At 33.5% G+C, this 13,367-nt stretch overlaps 1 protein-coding gene across 2 annotated transcripts in view; it reads right to left on the bottom strand.

Moving 5' to 3' along the window:
- The window catches only part of LOC112057663 (uncharacterized), a 45,133-nt gene extending 32,757 nt beyond the window's left edge, over positions 1-12,376 (bottom strand). The window contains exons 1-7 of one of the 2 annotated variants that reach the window (XM_052890588.1): positions 11,542-12,376; positions 5,314-5,436; positions 3,768-3,891; positions 3,420-3,603; positions 2,380-2,495; positions 1,020-1,768; positions 1-130 (exon numbers count right to left, since the gene is read on the bottom strand). In XM_052890588.1, the coding sequence (XP_052746548.1) occupies positions 1-130; positions 1,020-1,768; positions 2,380-2,495; positions 3,420-3,603; positions 3,768-3,891; positions 5,314-5,436; positions 11,542-11,913 (1,798 nt within the window). In that variant the 5' untranslated portion in view covers positions 11,914-12,376. Of the gene's footprint in view, positions 131-983; positions 1,769-2,379; positions 2,496-3,419; positions 3,604-3,767; positions 3,892-5,313; positions 5,437-11,541 lie in introns of both variants that reach the window. The other variant, XM_024098153.2, reaches the window with a different exon arrangement.
- Between the last annotated feature and the right edge of the window lie 991 nt (positions 12,377-13,367).

The raw sequence follows: 13,367 nt of genomic DNA, 5'->3' as shown, positions 1-13,367 counted from the left end.
CTCTTGCCTTTGCAGTTTTTGGTTTCGGTTGGGTCTTTGGTGGTTGCGGCTTGACCAGGCCTGTTGTAGAAAAAGCCCGTTTTCTGCCACGACGACTTTCCATACCACGTTTTGAATCCGTAACTTCCTCCTGAAAATAAAACATTACACCGCTTTCAATAATATATTCTTGTTGCAGAGGAAAAAATAGTTTACGAATAGTACTGTAGCTCGTATTTTTAAGACATATATCACTAATTTAAATTTTTAGATTATTTGATATACAATATTGTTTCTTGAATTCAGTACAATTAATATCCAAAAATTAACACACTGTTACTTGTCAAGCATACAAAGCTATTTATCAAACTAATAATATTAAGTTCGCTTCGTTGGTTCACTGGGCTGGATCAAATTGGTACTGATTTCAAGAATTTGACTATGTATGTATTAATTTTTAATGATTTTTTTACATTTCGAGGAACCCTGCATATCTGAAAATTGTCTTTCTTTCTCTATGTGTGTGAAATCTGCCAATCCGCATTGGGCCAACGTGGTGGACTAAGGTCTAACTCCTCTCATTTTGAGAGGATACTAATGCTCAACAGAGAGCCAAATAAAAGTTAATTAATGTTTTTTTTTTATTTATTATCGTAATGAAGCGCAATGAAGTATTTCTTAAGAATTCTTCACTTTTATTTCTCCAAAAAAATTCTCATTAATAGCTTAAAGCTGAAAATCTGGTGGTAGCACAACCCAGGCCTTAAAAAGCACATAGCCTTTGGGTCCTGGTCATTAATCTAAAACCTGAATGTGATAATTTTAAATTCTTTAACGAGCACTATCAGAACACTCATTAGACTGAAAATGTGTACGCCTGACAATAGCTCAGTATTTCAGTAGTCATTTATTAAGCTAACAACCGGACCAGGGACACAGTTAAAAAGACATTAAAAATAATATAAAACTAAGCAAATCATGAAATAAAAAGAAAACATATTTACTTTAACGTCTGGCACCATTAAGCTGGTTGTACGCACCATTCGACGCTTTGTCGTCTTATCTGGGACCAGTTTTTCTGGTGGATCATCCAACTGGTTCAAGTGATCCAATTCGAGAGCAGAATCGGATGTAAATAACTCTTGGAATTCAGTGGCATCCAAACTAGGCAAGTATGCAGCAGACTCGCCGTAGGAGAAATCGCACATACTGGGTTCATTCACCTGTTGATCAAACATGTTTGAAGGCCAAGCGATTCCAGGCTCAGTTTTGATCATGTCCAAATCCGGTTCATGGACAATTATGGTCTTTGTGGGCTGCTCCTTTTTTGTTTGGTCCTTTTTAGGCTGCTGCTTCTTAGGCTGCACCCTTTTAGGTTGTTCCTTATTAGGCTGCTCCTTTTTAGGTTGCGATTTTTTTGGCTGTTCGTAGACAGACATGAACCTGTTTATCTTTGCTTTGGTATCAGGCATATCGTAGATGCGTCGTGTGCCTGTACCGCCCATAGAATCATTGCAAATCTTCATACGGCCGTGGTTAGTTTTCTGCAGCATGAGTTTTGGGATCGGGGACTGCTCCCTCATGTCAGCCTCGCCAAGCTGGTACGGATCTTCTCCAGTTGGAGTTGTATCGATAAGTTGCAGTCTATCAGAGAGAGAGCCCGTGAAATGCATAGTTCGTTTCGGAATAGTTGTAGAGTTCCGCGACTTCCCATAGGTGTTTATCATTTTGGATTTCTTATTAAATCCATAAGTGTTATCGTAACTTTGGTTTGGTTCTGGTACTTTACCTGTAATTAGTGAAAAGTATGTTATGGTTGATAATCATGGGCCTAATAAGAAGGCTCAGTCACACAGCGGGCGATAGAACGAGCTATGCTCTAAGCTCAGTATCTCTGCGTTTATCGAATCAAATATGAGGAAATCCGAAATGTTGAAGTCCCAAGGAGCTGGAATGGAGACCCCGCACTAAAAAGCGCAGATTGCAAAAACGAAAATACGATGAAAAATTATGTAGTGACTTATTATTTGAATGGTGCACCGAGATACACAATAACCGTGCTGGACCTGTTAGCTACAGAATGAATCCAGGCAGTGGCGTGCACACCATAGATGCAAAAATGCCTTACCTATCCTGAAAAGTCATTAAAAACCTGTATTGCTATGGGAATTTTCCACTTTGTATGCTGTGTACGCCACTGAATCCATGGAATGCTAAGATATGTTTGTCTTTGTCCTTAATTTGATTTTAAGTTTTACCCATACGGTATGAAAATTGTATGTCGTCTATTCAATATTAAGTCAATTATATTTGTAAGTTCTATGCCATTGACTTCAGTAATATTATGTTTTAGATCAGCAGCAGAACAATATAATACAACTAATGATACCAAATACATACTTAAAGATGTGGCTGTTGCTGGTATAGCTTTAGGCGTCTTTGACATGCGGCTCAGGCTTCCAATGTTATTTGATTTACGTCTATTCTTGTGTATTCTTTGGATTATCGGGTTGCCGCTAAAAAGCAATTTTACATTTTGAAACAATCACATTACAAATTATTTTTACCTGCCACCTCAACACTTTCGTATGCTATGTCTTTGTATTGTCTGTGGAAGACAAAAGACATACTGTCGACAAATAGCGGCGTCTCGAAATGCTCTCTTTCATTATTAAGGATCTCTCTGACACTTGAACTTCAAACAAGTAAGCCCTTCCATCTTAGACTGTATCATCACTTAAAATCAGGTGATATCGCAGTTAACTTGACATTAAATTCGATATGTATATTCTTACTGAATGGAACGATTTTGATGCTTGTTTTTAATTCGAAAGGGTATATTTCGAAATTTATATTTCCAAATTTATATGGTACCTAATACCATATAAATTTGGAAAAAAAATCCAATCGTCAGGGTAGGAATACAGGGGATGATTGATGGTATACCCATTAATTGTAACCACGAATTACTTTTTATACAGTTGTCCGATTTTGATAATTAATTTAAATTAGATAGGGCTTCAAAATTTGCCCCATATTAATTTGAAAAAAAAAGCTTCTATCCTAAGGAAGGGAAAATAGGAGTGATATATTCGTCACTATAGTTCTCGCAGTTTCAGCTGCATAGTTCCTGTCCCCGTGAGAATGCGAAGATAAAGTAAGTCGGTGCCAAACCTGTGTTGTGCTGATTTTAGTTACTGAAAAAACCACATGATAGACAAAAGAAGAGAAACAATAATCTGACAGGTAGCCTTAAATTACAGATTACCGGCTTGGCACCTCCTTTAAAAATCAGTGGGTAGAAAATATTAGTGTTATTTTTCCCTTTTTTAGTTTCATTGGTACATTTATGTTATGAAGTTGGTTGTAATTTTTTTCTAATGATTATCTCTTATCCCTACTAATTTAAAGAAGTCTACTGTGGAATAAAAAAAAACTACCTGTTAGAAGTCACTGTATACAGTGCTTCAGAACGGCTTTCAGTCTTCACGTCTTTCTTCACCAGCGAACGTTTATTATCAATCATTTTGTAGGGATCACCAATTGGCTTCAGTTTCTCTACCACTGGTGGCGGTACTTTGACTATAGGGGGTAATATTTCGGGCGGATTGTATGTTGGGGATCCTGAAACATATAATGAAAAATATAATATAATAAATATTTAATTTTACACTACTACTATGTCTACTGCATTTTTAAAATAACATGTACAAATACTTATATATCTGAAATGAAATGAAATTTGTAAAATATGTATTAGGTTCTAGTAGGAATATTTTTGAACATACCAGGTGGTTCCAGCTTGACCCTCGCTATTCCGAAAGTTTCATGCCCAAAAGCCTTATTCTTCTCAGAAATCAGAGAATTTCCTTGATCTGGTGGAAGCAAATCTCGAAAACTGTTTAATATCATCTGAAAACAGTTGAAATCCATATTTAAAAATATTATGTTCAACAGAATACAAAATATTAGCATATAAATCATCATCATCATCATCATCATCATCATCATCATCATCATCATTAAGGGGGAAAGGGGTTAGGCCAATAGTCTACCACGCTAGCCCAATGCGGATTGGCAGACTTCACATACGCAGAGAATTAAGAAAATTCTCAGGTATGCAGGTTTCCTCACGATGTTTTTCCTTCACCGTTTGAGACACGTGATTTTTAATTTTCTTCTCGAAAAGTTGGAGGTGCATGCCCCGGACCAGATTTGAAACCACACCCTCCGGAAACGGTGGCAGAGGTAATATCTACAGGGCTATCACAGCTCTTTTGCATATGAATAATTTGTAGTATTTTCGTACAGTTGGGAAAAGGTTAAAGTTGCTGGCAGAGATTGCTACTAGTGACAAGACAGTCTTTTGCATACACACAATACAAAAGACACAAAAGACAACCTCTTTTACTAATGTCAATCAATTTTGGTGTACAAATATAGATTATTATCTATACTAATGTTATAAAGAGATACAATATCTTATTGTATATTGTATCTAGTTGACTCATATTAAATTTAATTTAAGCAATACTAATTTCGTATTACATGGAATAAAATATCGATCGGTCCGAAATATATCGATATTTTCTAATTGTTAATTAAATCCATCATTATTTAGTGTTAATGACTAGCGATTTATACCCTCATTTTTAATTTGTGGGTAGATAAACATTCCACATTCGACTTTGGCTTTAGTATAATTTTCCAATAATCCAAAACCCTTCAGTACTGAACACTACACAGTACAGTATACAGTAGTAGTGCTGGATTAGTGAGATTCTTCTTCATTAGTAACCTGGTTAGCCAAGTATGACTGGCTTGTTTTATTAGTTTCCTTGCGTTTTCTTACTATTTATTGTTTAGTTTTTTTATTAATTTTTGATTATATAGTTTTAGATACAGAAATACATATTTAATTTTTTCTTTTTTGCTTTTAATTAGGATTCTTTAGATTTATATTTAAGTTGTAAAATATAAGTATTTTGTTTTGTAAAATTATTAGATGAAAGTGGTTTTGCAAGCAATGTTTGCTTTAATACGATTTTGCATACGCTAAGCATGTTAGTTCATAAGTTGATTTTTTTTGTATGTGTAAAAATATGTAAAAGTCGCTAGCAAACTTAATAAATAAATAAATTCTTCTGTATGTACAACGGTTTAAAATCTATACAGTGTAAAATTGAAAGGTCAGCATATTGTATAAACGGAAACAATCTTTATGACGTTTCGTTGCACAATAATAATAATAATAAATAATTGATTTAAGGTGTCCGCGGTAATGACGGTAACGCGGCAACGGCAATCTAATCTTGATTTAAATTCAAAAGTTACCTGAGAAGTGCTTGGTTCAGCTTTAATCACGCTTGATGTAATAGTAGATGATGGGATATGTTGCTGGGTATGCCTTGGAGTAAACCCAACTCGTTTGTCCATTCGAATCAGCTTAGCTTTAAGCTGGAATTGTGAAAAAATTGTATTACATATATATACTTTTATCAATATGTAGTATATTTGTGTGGCAAATTTACTTGAGGCTCCTGTAATCTATGCGACAGTTTAGGAAGACCTGATGTAGAGATCACTAGATGATATCCTGCCTCTCACAATCGCAATACACAATATACAAATTGTATTAATATAACTGTTTTTGAATTTTCATCAGATAAATTCAACAAGATACAGAATACTGTTCAAGATAAAATAAACTCAGTCCATAATTTCGACAGATGTTTTGTATACTAATGTAGAAATTTATTATGTAGAATATGAAACATATTACTATAAGTATCAAGCCTAGTGTATATTATTTTAGGGGAGCTCACTATGCTAAACATGTTCTGAAGTATAACAGGGCCCTAATAGATTTAGTAGATTATATAACAGGAAGAAGCTTTCTGGCAGTGCCAAAAATTTATCAGACTTTACATAAAAAAAAAAGTAACCGCATCATTTACAAAATTTTGCAACTTTGTAAGTTACCATTTACTTACTTTACGCTCAAATAGTCCGATTTTCGATATGCAAACACATATTTTAAGCAACGCATGCTAGTTGGGTATTTCTGAAGTTATTTTTCTTTGATTGCTCTAACCTACCAATATTAGCTCATACCTGGTGGAGGTAATCAATGGCACTAAAGGGATCCTCAGGCTTATCTGAGAGCTTGAGAGTTAAAGTAAATCCCCAAACACACTCTTTGGCTCCCATCCATTACACACTTATTCATATAGACTAATCAATTTTTTTCAGTTCAGTTACAATTATAGTCCATGTTGCATAGTGGTATAGACTAAAAGCGAGATGTCCATGTTGAATAGTGGCATAGACAAACTACTAAGAGAGATGTTCATGTTGAATAGAGTGGCGTAGACCTACTAAGAGAGATGTGAACATGTATTCACATCAAGCTTAATAAAACTAATTAAATATGTGGTGGTTAAACATTGTAGGGAAAATTCATAAACTGCATAAACTGCAATGAACAGTGAAACATTAAGAAATAATTTATTTATTTATAGAATAAATTAAAATTAAAATGTTACTTGCAGCATGTACATAAATAGTAAGTCAATATATTAATTTACTCAATATTACAATGCATTGACACATATTTTTTTTTAATTACATATTTAGCATGTTTTAAAAAGAGTTATATATTACACTAACTGACGCCGCGTGGTTCTCGTTCCCGTAGGAGTAGGGGGATAATATATAGCCTATAGCCTTCCTTGATAAATGGGTTATCTAACACAGAAATAATTTTTAATATCGGACCAGTAGTTCCTGAGATTAGCACCTTCAATCAAACAAACAAACTCTTCAGCTTTATAATATTAGTATAGATTATTATTACAAAGATACTTAAATACTACTAAATAATACTAAAACGACTTCGCTAGCGACATTTAATATATATAAAATTATTTTGTTGCTGTGTTTCTTAAAAATCATTGCACCATTAAAACAACTGAACCATGAAATTTGTGTGCCTATCAGGTAGGTCTGGGAATTGGCCAATATCTATTTTTATTATCCCAAAGTGATAGGCGTAACCCACCCCTAAATATTAGGAAATAATGTAGGTCACCTAGCTATAAGCATTTAGACATATTTTATATTTCAAAAGTTCTTTTATATTAAGTTTTGCCTCATATAAGCTTTTCAGTTAATATTAAACTCAGCATTTTATATTATAAGAATTTAATTATGATTATATCATAAGAATGAGCTATTCAGACAGAATATTGGACAATGTTGTTTGGCTGTAAAAGCTAAGCATTAGATATTTAGACAAATATATTATAATATTAAATATGTATATTTAATATGTTCATATTTTTAATATATAATATGCACCTCTGTGTAGAACTGAATACTTAGTATTTCCATAAACATAAATTTCACAATATTTTTATTTATTTTATTTTTTTATAATACCTTATTACTTTTACAATATATTTTTTTAAATATTATACATTCCAAGTAACAAAGCAGGCCTAATTAGGTCTCAATAGCTCCATGGTTAAAGGACTGAACTTAAATCTGCCAGGCCAATGGTTCAATTACTGCTTCGCATAGCTGGAGGAGATCTGCAGACAAAACAAGTTCACTGACATAGCTCAGGGAGTCGCGAAGCTTAAGTGGTAATGGGCAAGCCACATAGTTAGACAAGCCGATGGACGTTAGGGTCCCAAGGTGCTGGAATGGCGACCCCGCACCGGAAAGCTCAGTGTTGGTCGATCCCCCACTAGGTGGACCAAGGATATCAAGCAGTCGAGAAAGTTGTGCTTGGAGGTCCATGCAAGAAACCTATGTCCAGCAGTGGACGTCTATCGGCTGATAAGGTAATGTAAGGTATAGCTGGAGGGGACAGGGAAATTAAAAAAAATAAAGCTTAGATTGTTTAAGTTAATGTATGTTTAACTGCCTTGTTTTGTTGTTGCCTCTTTGTGATGTGTTCTAATGGTTAGCCTATGTGTCTTTAGATCAAGAGGTTCCAAGTTTGAGTTTTGGGTGGAGCTATAAATATTGTGCTTTTCTGTCTTCCAAAAAATTTCAGTAAAAATTATTCTTATCAGCCTGGAGTTGTAAATTTAGCGATATTACACCAACTTGTCTCTCTTAACATCTGACTTGTCATTACAATGTCAATACCCTTTGCCCACTAATCTGCATTGAACCAGCATAACCAAATACATTTAAGGAACTTTCGCAAGGTCAGCGCACAGATGAAAATATGTTGTTTGGGATGTTAAGATTTAGTATGATAGTTGTTGATTTAAAGTAAATGTTCGCAAAGCATGTTCTTATAATTTTCCAATAAAATTATTGAATACTACTATGATGATTTATTATTTAAGGCACTACTGCTCCTAAATGAATTATGACCCATGTTAATATTCTATTTTAATGTTTGATATAAACTTTTATTATTGTTTAATATTTTTGTCACACAAGCAATATACTCCTAGCTCTTTCGACACTTTATCACTAAAATTTTAAAATTTAAACTATAATTAGGAAGTTTGGAAATGTAATATTATTTGGCTATCCAGTATTTTGTCTGTCTCTAGGAGTCCTACTAATAAACTGTTTATAGTCTAAAAAACTTAACAATTATGTTCTGGATTATAGTTGCCTACTCATCTAACTACTAATTGTTCAATAAAAGTTAAAATAAAAATATGAATTGTCTTTCTATACAGAGCATTTTAGTGATAAAGTGACAACTGCCATTCATAACAACAATAAAATATGTAGCCTACTTCCTGCTCAGCCACTATAACTTGTGTTGTAAGCTCACCCACTTCTTTGCAACTGTGTGTCAGTTCAGTCAAATGTATAATGGTTCACAACGAGACTCAGATGTCACACATATTGCCATTCTTAGAGAATAAAATGGTAAGCAACTGCTATTAAGCATGTTTTAGTATTATTTAATTTTTGGGATCTATAGGTTAATACATCTGCTCAATTTTTTTTCACTGGCATAAAGGCATGAGAATTTAATGGTAATATAATATTACCATAATATATTCCTACTTCTAAGTGATGTTATGATAAAATCAGTTAATTTTATTCTCATTCAAAACCTTGTCGCTGCTTGTAAGACATATTATTAAAACAATTTTTTTTTGGTTATGAACAGTAAGACAAACTTTTTGTTGACTCTACATCTCTTGAGGATTATCAAAAAGGAAGGGTTTTGGAGTAAATCACACGGAGAGGACATTTTCGCTTGGACTCGTTTTTACGGAGCCTAGATAAATTAAAATTAATGAGGAATAGTCTCTTTTTGATGTGAGTGAGCTTTTACAAACCAATATTGTTTCTGATTGTGTATTGCTAAATTAATAATTCAAAATCTAAGCTAGCGAATTGCTTCAGAGTTTAAGACCTGAGCAAACAAAATACTTCACAGTGATAAAAAGCATCTTTATGATGTAAACTAAATGCTCAAAACCGGTAGGTATGAGGCACACTGAACAACATGAGCTGTAACTGTAAGAATTGATAAAATCACTCTGATTTCCTACCAGATATCAATAATAAAGACAATTTGAATAACAGGGTGGTGGCAAACTATTCATACAGTTGAGTATGATTTCTTAAGAGAAATTCTGTGCAAAAAACAGTGTTTCAGACCAAATGATCAAGCTTAAGGAAGAGAGACAAGATATGAGATTTTAACTCTCTAGGGGACACATCCAGCTTCCATTAACTCCATTAAATGCAACTTATGACAAATAGAAACCAGACATGTAAAAGATACAATTGTTTGTACTCAAAAGTGTTCACGAGAGATATGTCAGTCTGTCGATGACTGATCAGGATAATCTCAAATTGTCTAAGCCTGATATACAGGAAGAAAATTTTTTTAGTGCGGATATTTCTATATTTTGTACATAAACAAAATTTAATGATCACGTATTTTTTCTTTTTTTTTTTAACTCAAAAATAACAAAATTATCGTTAGCTAAAGTTATTTACTTTTGAACAGAATTTTAGGGTCACCCTATTGTGCGTTTATTTTATTTTCGTTTGATACCTAAAGAACGTCACCAGATCACTTTTAAGCTGAATATATCTTGTTTAGTAATAATATGTACATTATTTTGTTATTTTAGAGACATAAATTAAAAAAAAAAATTACATAAAATAAATCGAACTGTTTGTAGATTTATATTCTATTAATGATACAGAACCACGAAAAAAAATATCCGCACTAAAGACCGAATCACCCTGTATCTTAACTTGGGTCAAAATATTCGGTAACAAGGCATAATAGAACAAGTCAGACTCCAAAAAGACTATAATAACAAGAACTTTGCTTAGCCTTTATGAATTATGAGATTCGAGTTGATGAAAACTTGTGATATGCTGAAGTGTGATGAAGACATCAATCCAGTTAGGTAGATCAAATTATTAAAATGAGATGAACTGCCATATTGTTTCACTCAGCAGATGTCTATAGTACCATCATTCATACTATGTTTCTAGTAGTTTCTCATCTTTAGAAGTTCAGCCATAATTGCACAGGCAAATCCCTCGGTTTCCCCAAAAAAATTCCCTTCCATATTTCCACAATATCTGAGTTACTAATTTCTATAGGCTTGCAAAAATTCTATTTACCAAGGAATAGCGGGATAAGACCCTTGTCCACTGCAACAACATCCAGATACATACTCTGATTCATCTTGAGAAAATGATCTTGGATATTGCACACCTCACAATTATAGAGGTTCTTGGCATTCAAGAAGCCACATCCTCCATATTCACATGGAAAGTCCAATAAAGATGAATGAGAGTAATACATCAAGTATCGTGTCAGCAGTTTATGGACACTATAGTTCAGGGAATCCAGTTATTAGTTAGTTGAAATGTTAGAAACTAGCTGTTTTCTTGAGACCAAAATGAAAGACCTTAGCTAAAGAAATTAATTAATTTTGATAACCAACATTATAAAAACACTATGTTTTGTTTTCATTTGTTTTTTTTTTAAATTTATATCTTTCTTTCATATGCTTTTATACCACTAGGCTTTTGTCAACTATCAAAAATGTGTTTCTTATTTTTCCTGAAAAAATAGCTTTTTGCATTTATGGTTTTATTCTCTAAGAAAGGCAAAGTGTTACTGTGAATAGCTTAAGCAATACAGCTAAATCAAGAACATTTGGTCATGTATATATATGACTCTTGTATTTTTTTTAGTACACCTTGGACACACTTCCTACATAGCACGGATACCTACTATACTATGTATGTACATATATGCATATATTTAGTGTTTACTATTCATAAAACTATATACAAAGCACATTTTTTACAACTGTTTTGACTGATTGATTGTATTTATTGATGAAAAAACTTGAAATAAATAGCAGATTGGTTACTTTTGCACTGCAAATTTAACACATTTAAATGCTCTATTGACTATAAGAACAGCATTGTAAGTTATATTTCTGCAGACTAACGCTAATATTAAATATTATGAGTGTGTAAACAAAGCATAATGTGCACAAAATGTTCAAAACCTTTGATCAGTCAGCAAAAACTTACTGCATCATTTTCCTGCTTTAAAGCAATGTACAGTTTGTCCCTCTTTGTAATTAGCTCGTTCTGTTGTTGAATGAGGTCCAGGTGAAAGATCATCAAGTCCTTTAGTTTTCTGTTTTGGTTCTCAGCTACAACAACTTGCTCATTCAACTTTGCCACTTCGGGGGAGCTCTCATCTTCCACAATACAGTGTGTGGATATTTCAATCTCCTTTTCCAAGTCCAGAGGTTGGCTTCGATCCGAACTTTGCGAGTGGCATGCGTAGATGTGGTCGAAGGGAAAACTCAGCAAGCCGTCTTTCGAGTCCAACTGGTTAGAAAGATCCGCCGAGAAGTTCACCAAATTCGTTTCATTTACACTGCTGCGACTGTTCATTTTTATAGGAAGCCAATGTAAAGTCACCTACGACAAGCCAGCCGGCTATCAAAACCCAGCCCAGCTAACCGAATCTTCTTTTTAACATCACAACGGATTATTACTCCTGCGACGGTACGGCACAAAATTCACGTTTAGAAGCTAAATTCAGCCTTTAATACCCTACATTGTCAATAGTTAAAATTTTACGTAGGTAGGGTAGGTACTCTATCTATTCTTCTGTAGTGACATTTCTTTCACGCACATGTTAAAATGTTATTACACGCAACTATACAAAGATTCGATCCATAAAACAGATTTTAAAAATGTCCTTAAGTAAGACATTCAAATAAAATGATTTAATATATAATAAACATAATAAGTGCGTCGTTTTCAGTAAATAAAATTTTATGTCAATAAAAAAGTTAAAATTAATCGACTAGCGTCAAGGCATCAGCCGTAGACTCTAGTCTATATTTATATATTCTTTTCTTCGCATCTTTTTGTTACTCTATGCCAACACAGTAAAACATTTTGGAGTGCATACCGTCTAAGTTTGGCTGAGTACATACTCTTTGGTACCATTTTGACAGCATTGATTGACTGTGTTGACAACCGTGGAGATCATACTTTAGCCGTTTGTGCATTATACACATAGTTGACTTGAATTTTTTTAATCTATAAACCTTTGACACCTATTTCGTATAGTACATGGTTTACTGTCTGAAATACATCCATAATCAATTATTAAAAGTTAACACTTTCGCAGCGGCGCTGAATTTCTGTACTTACCTCTGGCGCGAGGTATTTTTGACCTCGTACTAAAATATTCTGTGGTAATGTATGACCTCGTAACCCTTGAAGAAGCTAAATTTTTTTTGGCTTCAAAATAATATAGTTAAAGGAATTTATTTTCGATAATGCTAAATAAAGAACCAGCTGATCTATGTTTGAAGGCGTACATCAGCGGATCGTTTGTTTAGAGTATATAAGTAAAAGAAAATACAAGGTAAAACGACCCCATACCGCACTAAAGTACGAGGTCAATAGATCTCGTACCGCAGCGAACGTGTTAAGGATTTCTTCAGAAACTTATTTTTTTTTAATTTTCCAAACGTCGAATTACTATCGTCGTCTTTGTGACGTATAAATAAATACATCCGATATCAAATAATAAAAGTTAAGGATTTCTTCAGAAACTTAATTTTTTTTAATTTTCCAAACGTCAAATCGCTATCGTCGTATTTGTGACGTCATGAAACAGATAAAATATAGACCATCATGGCCAACAGCGTTTTGGCTCTTATTGTAAAAATAAAAATTATAATTTTCATGGAATCACGTCTCAAAAAATTGATAATTATTTTTCAATCTATTAGAACGTTAAACAATTAAGTCGATTTAAAAAAGTGTCAACTAGACCTTATTTACTCTCGCGTCAGCGGCGAGACGAGCCGCTAGGCGAAAATCGAAAT

Source organism: Bicyclus anynana, chromosome Z (assembly GCF_947172395.1).
Source record: "Bicyclus anynana chromosome Z, ilBicAnyn1.1, whole genome shotgun sequence".
Lineage (NCBI taxonomy): Eukaryota > Metazoa > Arthropoda > Insecta > Lepidoptera > Nymphalidae > Bicyclus > Bicyclus anynana.
Note: the sequence above shows the minus strand (reverse complement) of the source record. Positions and strands in the feature narration are given on the sequence as shown.